Genomic DNA, 12,202 nt, shown 5'->3' with positions numbered 1-12,202 from the left:
AGGAGAGAGGTGGGCCTGGCCCTGATCGGCGTTCGCGGTTATTTCAAGATAACACGTTTAACGAGATCTTGGTATTTGATCTAAGTCTGGCCACTGGCCTATACACACTAGCCATCTACGCGGGGACAGTTATGGGCACTTGGCGTCGTGGTATTAGCCGAAGCCTTCGTGATGTCAGCGACTGAGCGACGCGCGCCGGATTGGACTGGAACGCCTGCTAGGCTACGTCTGCTTCCAGCCGCCCTCGCAACGTGCAGGTGTGCAATGGGCGATGGGCCCAGACCCCTGTGCCATAGGATTTAGACCGGCGTGCTGACCTCTCTGTTGTGCCTAGGTAGGGCTGCGACGTGTTGATCTTCCGAGGCCGGGCATGACCCAGAAAAGTGTGTCCGGCCAAATGGGATCGAGCGTGTTGGGTTATGTGGTGCACCCCTGCAGGGAAGTTAATCTATTCGAATAGCTGTGATCTTCGGTAACAGGACGACTTGGAGTTGTACCTTGACCTTATGACAACTAGAACCGGATACTTAATAAAACACACCCTTCCAAGTGCCAGATACAACCGGTGATCGCTCTCTCACAGGGCGACGAGGGGAGGATCATCGGTTAGGATTATGATATGTGATGCTACTTGGTGAACTTGCCATCTACTCTCTTCTCCTACTGCAAGATGGAGGTTACCAGAAGCGTAGTCTTCGAAAGAATTAGCTATCCTTCTCTTATTCCGGCATTCTGCAGTTCAGTCCACATATGATACCCTTATTCCATTTGAAACCAATGCATACATATGTAGTGTAGCTCCTTGCTTGCGAGTACTTTGGATGAGTACTCACGGTTTCTTTGCTCCCTCTTTTCCCCCTTTCTATACCCGTTTGTTGCGACCAGACGTTGGAGCCCAGGAGCCAGACGCCACTGTCGACGATGACTACTACTACTCAGGAGGTGCCTACTACTACGTGCAGCCCGCTGACGACGACCAGGAGTAGTTTAGGAGGATCCCAGGCAGGAGGCATGCGTCTCTTTCGATCTGTATCCCAGTTTGTGCTAGCCTTCTTAAGGCAAACTTGTTTAACTTATGTCTGTACTCAGATATTGTTGCTTCCGCTGACTCGTCTATAATCGAGCTCTTATATTCGAGCCCTTGAGGCCCCTGGCTTGTAATATGATGCTTGTATGACTTATTTTATTTTTAGAGTTGTGTTGTGATATCTTCCCGTGAGTCCCTGATCTTGATCGTACACGTTTGCGTGTATGATTAGTGTACGGTCAAATCGGGGGTGTCACATTCATGCATCTAATTTGGTGATCCTTCATCTTGACATTGCTCAGGATAATCGACGGCTATCTGCCAATGAGCGTGACCTCCGGGCTGACCTCAAAAGGAGGGTCGTGAGCCTAGCCATCCTTGTCAGGGCTCGGAAAAAGCAATGTGCGAGGATCTCAAACCTGAAGGAGGGTGACGCAAACACAAAGTTTTTTCACCGGCGCATAAATGCAAGAAGACGAAAGAATCACATCCAGCGAATAAGGCATGGGCTTGGTTGGGTGACTGAGCACGACGCTGAGGAGTCCATCATTCACGAGCACTTCTTGAATGTTTTGGGAAAAGGGAGTCACAGTCACATTGACTTCAACTGGGATGAACTCAACATCATTCCAAAGGACTTGCGTGAGCTTCAGGAGGCCATATCGGAGGAAGAAGTTAGAGCTTCTATCAACGACATGCCCGGCGATAAGGCACCGGGGCCGGATGGCTACACGGGCACCTTCTACAAGAAATGTTGGGGCATCATTAAAAATGATATCATGAGAGTCATTCACCTTTTCGAGTCCTTGCATTCGGAGAACTTCCATTGGCTCAACTCGGCGAATGTGGTACTCCTGCCCAAGAAGGAGAGTGCAGAGGGCATATCTGACTACAGACCCATCAGTCTCATCCATGCTATTGCCAAGATCTTCGCCAAAGTTCTGTCCATCAGGCTTGCCCCTCACATGGATGGCCTGGTTTCCAATGTGCAAAGTGCTTTCATCAAAAGGAGAAGCATTCATGACAACTTTATGTACGTCAGAAACTTTGCACGGCGCCTGCACAAGAGTAGGACCCCGACGCTCCTTTTCAAGCTTGACATCCGCAAGGCCTTTGATTCGGTGAGGTGGGAGTTTATCCTAGACCTTCTCCAAAGAAAAGGCTTCCCCACCAAGGTTTGGAATTGGATCAATGCGCTCCTCCGCACGTGCTCCTCGCGGATCCTTCTGAATGGGATGGCGGGTCCTCCCATTTTGCATGGCCAAGGGTTTTGACAAGGCGACCCCCTATCGCCCCTGTTGTTCGTCATTGCTATTGACCCCCTACACCAAATTCTAGAGCTTGCTACTCGGAAAGGGCTACTTCACAAGATTCGCGGAAGGGGAGCTCGGGTCAGAACCTCTCTCTACACGGACGACGCTGCCGTCTTCCTGGCGCCCATAAAGAGGGACGTGGATAATCTTGCTGCCATCCTAAAGGGGTTTGGTGAGGTCACAGGACTTTGTACCAACTTTCAAAAAAGCTCAGTCGTGCCCATTCGATGCAACCAGCTAACTCTAGGCCACATTCTGCATGGACTTCCGGCAATGAGGGATTCTTTTCCCTTGAGATATTTAGGCCTGCCGCTATCGGTTTGGCAGCTAAAAAAGGTGGACCTACAATTCTTGGAGGAAAAGGTGGCCGGGAAATTGGTCACGTGGGAGGGTCAAAACATCACCACCATTGGACACACGACGCTGGTCAAGTATGCCATCACCTCCCAGGCAGTTTACTTTATCACACCGCTTGTCATCCCACAAAGCACCCTCCACAGTGTCAACAAGCTCGAACTGGCCTTTCTTTGGGCCGGCTCGGACAAAACTACCGGTGCCAAATGTAAAGTCAATTGGGAGACGGTTTGTCGGCCTCTCAATTATGGAGGCCTAGGGGTACTAACCACTGACAAATTTGCTAGGGCATTGAGGTTACGATGGCCATGGTTCGAGTGGAAGGAGCCGAGTAAGTTGTGGGTTGGCATGGGGAACCCATGTGACGAGGATGAATTTAAGTTCTTCTATGCCTCCACCACCATCATCGTTGGAAATGGCACAAAAACACCTTTCTGGGACTCTCCGTGGTTGTTTGGCCGGAAGCCAAAAGAGATTGCACCCCTCATTTTCGAGGCTTCTTCAAGAAAAAATTGGAAGGTGCGGGAGGCACTCAAAGAGAATGCATGGATTTTAAAAATTAACACAGCCACCGTGATATCCGTCGCTCACATCACGGAGTTCTTCACGCTCTGGATGCTCATCCACGAATTCAATCTCATTGACAACACTGAGGATGACATTGTCTGGAAACACTATGCGGATGGGCACTACACCGTTGCTTCGGCCTACAAAGCGCAATTCTTGGGAATGAGTAACTCCCCCATGGACCAGATGGTCTGGAAAGTTTGGGCCCGTCCTAAAGTCAAACTCTTTGCGTGGTTAGCCATCCAAAACCGCATCTGGACCGCTGATCGATTGGCCAAACGAGGTTGGCCAAATTGTGGCCTTTGCACGCTATGCAAAAGAGAGCAAGAAACGGGCGGGCATCTATTCTACAAGTGTCGCTTTACCATTAGACTATGAAAGTTGGTCATAGAGAAACTTGGTGTACACTACCTGGACACCTCTTTATGGCACTTGGAGGACTCCGTTGAGTCATGATGGGATCATCAGACCGGGCTATCCGTTCCAAACCGGAAAGCCACGGCCTTCCTTATCATGCTCATCTCTTGGACAATATGGAATGAGCGAAACTCCCGTGTCTTCCGCCACAAGAGCGCTCCGCCGCCGATCCTTTTCAACATCATTATAGAAGAAGCAAAGCTTTGAAGCATAACGGGAGCAAAAAAACTAGGGGCACTACTTGAACATGAGTAATCGTCATGTGGATTTGTCGTGGGTTGATTGTAACAAACTCTATTCTTTCTTCTTAGTTAATGGATGAGACAAATCTTTTGCCTCCGTTTCGGAAAAAAAAACTCATGGCGTACCGACCGACTACTCCTTTCTTTTCGGCCACGTGTGGCTGAACGCGTGTGGTCGAGCTTCTGCTCCTAGTCGGCCCATGTCACTATTTGCATCGAAGTCAATTCGTTCCGGGAGAGTTAGCACGGGGATCTCACTGGCTGGAGCCGCTGGATGGTGTAAGGGTCATCAGCGAGGTTGCGAATGCAAACGCCCTGAGGACCGTCCATCCAGGTTTTCTCCCGATGTAGCTTTCAGTTCAGCCATCGTAGAACCATCTGAATCCTGAGGTCATCAGGTTCGACTTTGTCTGCGTCCAACGGGGCCGATACGTGTGCTCGCTTCCTCTTTTGAACGTTTCTCTGCACGCGGCTGCTCACACAAGGTCAGCTGTTGGCTGGCTTCTGTACAGAGAGCTCTCCCCTTCGCTGTAGAAATTTCTTCCCTAGTAATCAATGCGTTTTGAATGGAACCAAATATCAAAGTTCGCTGGCCGCACTGCAGCCCACGTAAACTGACCGGCGATGTTTAGTCGCAGTTCCCTCTTCTTCCTTCATATGGTACGAAGCATTCTTTTTTTTTTCAGGGAAGGTACGAAGCATTCGATGCGCTTCGAAACAAAAAGAAACTCGACAAAATTTGTAAACGCAATATATAACATGAAAAGCCTCGATAAAACCAGAAAGGTACTCCCTCCGTTCCAAATTATTTGTCATGATTTTAGTTCAAATTTGAACTAAAAGCATGACAAGTAATTTGAAACGGAGGGAGTACTTCCTTCGTCCATAATATAAGAACGGTTTGACGCTAGAGTGTACTGTCAAAATGCTTTTATATTATGGGATTGAGGAGTATTTATAGGTGCATACTACAAAATTATTTTAGTTATTTCTAGATGCATACTAAATGATAGAAAGTCCAATCTCATTTGTATCATGTACTATATGATTATTCGCAGAAAAAAAGTATGATGTAGAGTATTTTTTTTTTTTAAAAAAAAGGAGGATGACCCCCCGCCTCTACATCTGGGAGATGCATGTGTCCACTTTATTTATTATTCCCGAGGACCTTACAAAATATTACAACAATATGTCTGAATCCGCCATCTTGGCAACATATGCCGCTACTCCTATCCAAATAATGGAGGCATGCTAGCTGGGCCACTACCCAGACCACTCATCTAAGCCTAACATCAAAATGATGAAGGGGTGCTAGCTGGGCCACTACCCAGACCACTCACCTAAGCCTAACATCAAAATGATGAAGGGGTGCTAGCTGGGCCACTACCCAGACCACTCACCTAAGCCTAACATCAAAATGATGAAGGGGTGCTAGCTGGGCCACTACCCAGACCACTCACCTAAGCCTAATATCAAAAGCCGGAAGCCCCAACCGAGCCACATACCGGGTCTGGGGTACAAACAGGTCCGACGCACTCGTGTGTCGTCGCCGCCATCTTCCACAGGTCCGTCTTTAGAGCAAATATTGAGGCTACTACCTTGTCTGGCCACTCAGCCATTGACGTCACCATGACACCAGACATCTTCGTCCTCCTGCGCGAGTCCATCGTCACACATCGAACGCCGAATCTCCACTGCACCACGCCGCCGAGATACGCCACCATCAATAAGTAGGATGAAGCACCGCTCCGCCGAGTCCGGCAGGGCTACTGAAGACCAAGCACCGTGGAAGAAGGACTCCGAGGCTGAGCACATAGGCGGCAGAGCGCCAACGCACTGCCACCAGACGAACTCCGACCACGCCACCAACCGCCGCCAAGCAACCAAAGCATCACATCCACCCCAAGCTCACCACGAACGACACCCCGAAGAGGGTGAAGACGCTCGGAGCGCCGCTGTCGCTCGATCCGGCAAGGATTTGGGATTTCGCCCGGCATACGAGCTGGGTGGAAGGAAGAGGGGAAGGAGGCAACCTGGACGGCGCCTTCAAGAAGGTTACGGCGCCCTCGGGCGTCGCCGCCGTCGTGGCCAGCACTGTTGGCCTCGGATTTCTCCGGAGCCACCTCCCACCTCCAGCCGCCAAACAGGTACAACTCCGGTGACAAAGGCCGCCCAAAGCAGGACCATCGGAGGCAGCCCTGGTTGAAGTAGACAGAGGCCTTCAGATCTGGATCGGGCGCCGCCGACCATGCCGGAGCCCGGACCAAGGCCACCGCCCCGGCGTCCCATCCGCCGCCCGCAGCCGACGCAACCAGAACCATGGTGACGGAGATCCAGGAGGCAGGAGGGGGGACCTCAACCCCGCCCAAACTCGTCGGGTTCTCGCGGCCTCCACCCGCCAGAGGCGCAACCTCAGATCCGTCACACGCCGCCTGCACCGTGCCACAGGGAGCCGAGCCTCCCCCACCGCGATTCCCAACCCAGCGTCCGATCTACGCCACTGGAAACCGAACGCGCCCGCGCCGCGCCTTGCGCGCCCTTGCCACGCCGTCCCGAACACGGCAACCCTCGCCGGTGCACGCACCCACGCGAGCGTCGCACCGAGTCCCCGCCCGAACGAGCGGCCCGCGCCGCCCCTACTCGAACTGGAGGAGGGAAGGGCCCCGCCGCCGCCAAGCCGCGCGGGCTTCGCCCGGCGACGTCCGCCGGCGGCGGCGAGGGGAGGAGGGGCCTGCGCTGGCGGCGGCTAGGGTTCGCTCCCGGGCCGCCCGCGGGAGCGACCTGGGGAGCGACCCAACAAAATTGAAACATGCAATATTTTGCCAATTACAACTTACACCATGTAAGTATATGATATCTATATCATGCAAATAAGGTAATTGTTGTCTGCAGTATTCTTTTATGGCACCCTTATGGATACCATTTTCTTTTGAAAAGGGGAGATTCTGGGGACAAACGTTTTAGCTCTGGGTAGCATTTCCTCTCAAATGAACAGTAAGTTCAAAACAAATAGCAATCCTTTTCAGAAAATAACTAAAATAATTTTGCTGGTGGAAAAACAAAATCTTCACGCCTAACAGGATACAATGCTTCGTCAGTGGAAAAGCAAAATTACGTGTAACATTTGTTATTCGACTTTTTTTTGCATGGGACAAAATGCTAAAGCTTTGCACTTTCAAATTTGCAGGTAGCATTTTATGTGACCTTCAGCATATCTATTTTTTTGGACCATGTGCTTCTGGGAGGCGAATTGGATTTCTGATGACATGGCATTTGCATCATTGTGATGACACAACCAATTTTACTAGAATAAGCAAACGTACGTGCCAGTCTCAACATAGTAAAAAATAAATTCATGACCGCCGCGCCGACGACGCCGTTCCCTTCCTTCGAGACGTCCGTATGGACTGATCTCCTCACTTCACCTTCCATAGATCTTCCGGGCGAAAGCCCTAACTTTATTGGGCAGCGGCGGTGCTCACGGCACCGTTCCCTTCTTGAAGGCGCCGCTTTGGAAACCTTAGGGTTGGGTGGCGCTTGTGGGTGGTGGGCGATGGAGGTGGTACGGCCCTATCCTAGCATGGATTTACGTCCGTTGCTTGGAGATGGAATCGCGTAGGTGGAGGTCGTCGGCTGGCGTCATGGTGGCGTCAATGACGGAGGACTGGCCAAGGCCCGCGTAGGTGGAGGTCGTCGTTTGGGGTCGTGGTGGCATCTATGGCGGAGGACCTGCCAAGGTTGTCACCTTAATCTGCTCTGAAGATGGACCAACGAAAGACAACGACAACAACACATGTGAGTGCGTCGGACCGGTTTAAGCCCGGGACCTGGCAGATGGCTCGGTCGGGGTCTCCGGCTTTAGATGTTAGGCTTAGATGAAAGGTCTTCGCATGTGACCTAGCTTGTATTTTTTCATCATTTGGATAGAAGTAGTGGCAGATGTTGCCAAGATAGCGGATTCAGGCATATTGTTGTTCTACTTTATAAGGTCCTCAAGAATAATTAATAAAATGGCCGCGTACATCTTCCAAATGCAGAGGTCAGGGGTCATCATTCTTTTCCAAAAAAAATGATAACCAGATTACATGACTTGACACATAACCTATTATTTATACGTCAACCAACCCGGCTTAATAATTTACGTGCTATTGTCGCCAAACGGTTGGATCCAAATTTCATATGCTTCTAAACGTCCACACTGTGAAGTAATGACCACATACGCATCCACTAGCCTTGAAGATAACCCGTAAATCTTTTAGAGCATTTAATCTGATTAAAAACACATAAATTCACGGGGGCACGTAGGGTGCACGCACACACTTCATGGGCGGCATACGTGTGCCCCGATTCGAAAAGTTAGTTTTGTACATTCCGCACCAACTCCCCGTTCATCTTTAGTTTTATACAACGAAACTTAACAACTTATGAATAAATCAACTACAATCACCTTTGTAAGTTCGGCTACAGAAAACTTAAAGCCAACATGAAAATGTGGGGTATGTATGAAACCAAGTTTTGAATCGCGGCGCGGATGTACGACCCACAAACTGCATTCATGCGCCCATGCATGCTCCAAATGTACTCTGCATAACGATATGCAATTTATGAGGCGTCTTTGTATAAACTCGACATTTTGTGGAAAAGTATATGTGGATTGTAGGGGTATATTTGCAACAATAAAAATATCGTCTGTAAGCCGACTATGAAGGCTTTATAGATTGCCTAGTCATGTTTCACGGTATTTTCTATATCTAAATAGTTTACTCCCACTAACATATTTCTCTCAACATGCAAGTATGTCACCTCACTAAGCAACATGCATGAAAAAAGATCCACTTGAAAATACAATCATATATAGAAAAAGACACACCTCAACATGCAAACGTGCATTTGAATTTGCATTCTATTATGCTATTTATATCTAATCAATATTTTACAACTATACAATAATCAAACACACCTAAACATGCATAAGATTTTTTCATTATATTATCCCATTTATATTTAATATATATTTTACAACTATATAATAATCAGACGCAATAAAGCATATGAATTTTCAATTTTAGTTACCATATTGTTGATCCAAATATTCATGTATCAAACAATCAAAATCTCATTAAAATACATTACAAACCGCAACAACGTACGTGGTATCATTTAGTACTATATCTAAAGCTTGCCACCTACACAAAAATATGACGTGACGGCTTATTTAACGAGGAAAGATAGTTTTATTGTACCTTAATCTAGATATAGATCTTAGCATGGGAAATAAGACAACTTTCTCTCACAAAATATATTTTTTGTTTGCAGGAAAAACTTAAAATTTATTCATCATTGTCAGGGTGGTACAACGAACACCCGATGTAAAAAAGTACATATGGTCCGTCAACCATCCAGCGACGACTATGAACACTGAACACTTGACCGGAGTCGAAGATATAACCCATTGTAAAAAAAGAAATCTAAATACATATTTATTTTATATGATATAGCTTAAGATATCATGTACGTACTCCATTGGAAATGCCCTGAGAAAACACATTTTCTATTCCGAAAGTGGGCTCCGCGCATCCGTGGAGAAGAAAAAACAAACCCACATTTCTCCGTCCCTCTCTTGGTCCTTTTGTCGCCTCTATGGAAAAATCTTAGCTGACGGGTAGGCATCATAACACGTACGGCGGCACCCGTCACGCGGTCATGGAGTGAGGAGAAGTCTGGGAATTCGCTTGGAGGCAGCTGTTGCGTTGAGTAGTGCCCGAAGAGGGAAGCTTAGCCGTTAAGAGATGGAGCGGGTGAAGGCATCGGCAACTGGCGCGTTGCCATCACCCGCGTGCCGGATGGGCTCGGTCCGTTAGCATTTATGTATGATTGCCTTGTTTCCCGCCTCTCTCTTTTCTCTCCGGTGGACTCGTTCCGCCACCTAGGCTGCTACGCCAAGCTACTTCGCGCGCCATGTGGGATGTCTGACGCATATGACTGGTCCAGGCTGTCCGGAAAACGGAAAATCCGTGGCTGCAGACGGTGAGCTGGCAAGCCAGGTGCACCCAACACGTCCTCCCCCAGTTAGCTAGCTAATCCATTTTGGGGCTAGCCACGAGTCTTCGGCCAATTAATCAACGCGCTGCGTGCGTACGAGTAGTGCTAGTAGTAGTACTATATAAGATCGGGAGTACCTACAACTCATCTAGATGAGATATAATTTGGTCTCATTCATCTAGAAAATAAGAACAGATACAACCCACATTAGCACACACGCATCTTAGAGCATCACATCCAATGGCTATAAAAGGTGAATGGAACCAAATTATGTCTCATCTAGATGAGTTCTAGTAAAACTATATAAGATCTGCCCACTCCTGCATCATCTACAAAATCTTCGATCCCACCAACATAAGCCTTCCTCATTCGTTCATTCAGCTGTAGAACTCTGATCATCGACCAGAACCAATACTCTCCTCATCTGATTTCATTTGTTGTCCGCCACCCGATTGATCAGTAGCGCGCAGCGGGTGATCCGGCAACCATGGAGGCAGCGGTAGCTCGCGCCGACACAGCAGCATTATTCTCGGGCCAGGAGGACGCCGCCGAGGGGAGCATGTCCAGCCTGCCGGCTCGGGTCGCTGGCTCGATCGTCCGCGGCGTCATCACCTTCATCTTCGCCACAGGTCGGTGGCATACATGCATGTTTCTTCTTGTTTTCATTTCACCAGACATGGCGGGGTGTTCGGCATCTCCATCGTGCGACTGTTCCTGATCGACTTGGGTCGCTGGCTCGATCGTCCGCGGCGTCATCACCTTCATCTTCGCCACAGGTCGGTGGCATACATGCATGTTTCTTCTTGTTTTCATTTCACCAGACATGGCGGGGTGTTCGGCATCTCCATCGTGCGACTGTTCCTGATCGACTTGGTGTTGTTGCAGTGGGCACGATTCTGGGAGCCATCACGGGCGGCACGATCGGGCTGGCGACGGAGAGCGGCCTCGTCCGCGGCGCGGGCATCGGCGCCATCTCCGGCGCCGTGGTGGCCATGGAGGTTGTCGACAGGTCCATGGCCATGTGGCGCTCCGACGAGTGCGGCATCTGGAGCGTCCTATACGTGGTACGTGCCTGACTACACATACCAAACCTGCGCAACTGACTAGTGCGGCATCGATTCAGCGGTTCTAATTATCATCATTGTATTCACCTAATTGTTTAGTACCAGTAGTAATCATCAATTCGTTGTTAATTCATTTCAGCTTGACGTGATCTGGAGCCTCCTGACGGGCCGTCTGGTGCGCGAGAAGGTGGACCCCGCAGTGCAGAACGCCGTCGACAGCCAGATGAACGCCGCGGGCGACGGGTTCAGCGACGGCCCGCCGACGCTCTCCGAGATGTTTGACATGGGCTCCGCCTCCTTCAAAGGCATGGCCGCAGACGCCATCGCCGAGCTCCCCGCGACGACCATCACCGAGCAGCAGGCCGCCGTGCAGGACGGCGGCTGCTCCGTGTGCCACCAGGAGTTCGAGGCCGGCGAGGCGGCACGGAGCCTGCCGGAGTGCCGCCACACGTTCCACATGTCGTGCATAGACGGGTGGCTGTGCCGGCATGCGTCGTGCCCGCTGTGCCGCCGCGCCGTCTAGGCCTGGCGTACCCGGCTCGTTAGGATCGATGTGTGCATAGCCAGCGTATATACACACGTGTTACGCGCGTGTGTGGGTGTGGCGCTAGCACGTACGGCACGCGCACGCACATACGGGAAGTTCGTTAATTTGTTATACGTAGTTAGCTAGTTGGGTTGAAGGCTGAGACTGACATGACATGACACTTATGCCGACAAGTTCTTTCGTGACTTGTTCGTTGCCTTCATTTCTGCGGAAATGATGATTGTATTGCTATACCACACGCGCTGCTGGTTGTGAATATATGTATAGAAAATCATCAGCATTCAGATTATTATCCTTTTTGTCATTTCTTGTCGCTTCTTCTTCCAAACTTGTGCCCTCCTCTTATATTTTTTGAACATAGTAAAAACGCTCGTACATACACACATACACTTACTCCTATGAACACACATGCATATTCTGTCCCTACGAGCATCTCCGAGAGATTGAGCCGACACATTATTCTGAGATCGACGAAGTCGCCACGGACGCCTTTATAGTCTACGGGAACGTTCCATCCCACTAAACACACATCGCCGAAAGCCTAAAATAAATACAAGAAATGCGAGCAGTAATGTCAAATCTAGAACTAAAGGCATGAATTATGGAGGCGAAAAAAGAACACGTAGACA

General features: G+C 49.5%; 1 protein-coding gene across 1 annotated transcript; it reads left to right on the top strand.

Moving 5' to 3' along the window:
- The first annotated feature begins 10,131 nt into the window (after positions 1 to 10,131).
- On the top strand, positions 10,132 to 11,877 carry LOC119334342 (NEP1-interacting protein-like 1). The gene is made up of 3 exons (XM_037606926.1): positions 10,132 to 10,591; positions 10,848 to 11,026; positions 11,166 to 11,877. The coding sequence occupies exons 1-3, from the start codon at positions 10,450 to 10,452 to the stop codon at positions 11,547 to 11,549; spliced, it is 705 nt and encodes a 234-aa protein (XP_037462823.1). The 5' UTR covers positions 10,132 to 10,449; the 3' UTR covers positions 11,550 to 11,877.
- The last annotated feature ends 325 nt before the right edge of the window (positions 11,878 to 12,202 follow it).

This window comes from Triticum dicoccoides, chromosome 7A (genome assembly GCF_002162155.2).
Source record: "Triticum dicoccoides isolate Atlit2015 ecotype Zavitan chromosome 7A, WEW_v2.0, whole genome shotgun sequence".
Lineage (NCBI taxonomy): Eukaryota > Viridiplantae > Streptophyta > Magnoliopsida > Poales > Poaceae > Triticum > Triticum dicoccoides.
This window is presented reverse-complemented; position numbering and strand designations above follow the sequence as displayed.

Coding starts and splice junctions, on each gene's coding strand:
- LOC119334342 (XM_037606926.1), top strand. CDS start 10,450: ATGGAGGCAGCGGTAGCTCGCGCCGACACAGCAGCATTATTCTCGGGC. Junction 10,592..10,847: donor CACCTTCATCTTCGCCACAG/GTCGGTGGCATA, acceptor GTGTTGTTGCAG/TGGGCACGATTCTGGGAGCC. Junction 11,027..11,165: donor TCTGGAGCGTCCTATACGTG/GTACGTGCCTGA, acceptor AATTCATTTCAG/CTTGACGTGATCTGGAGCCT.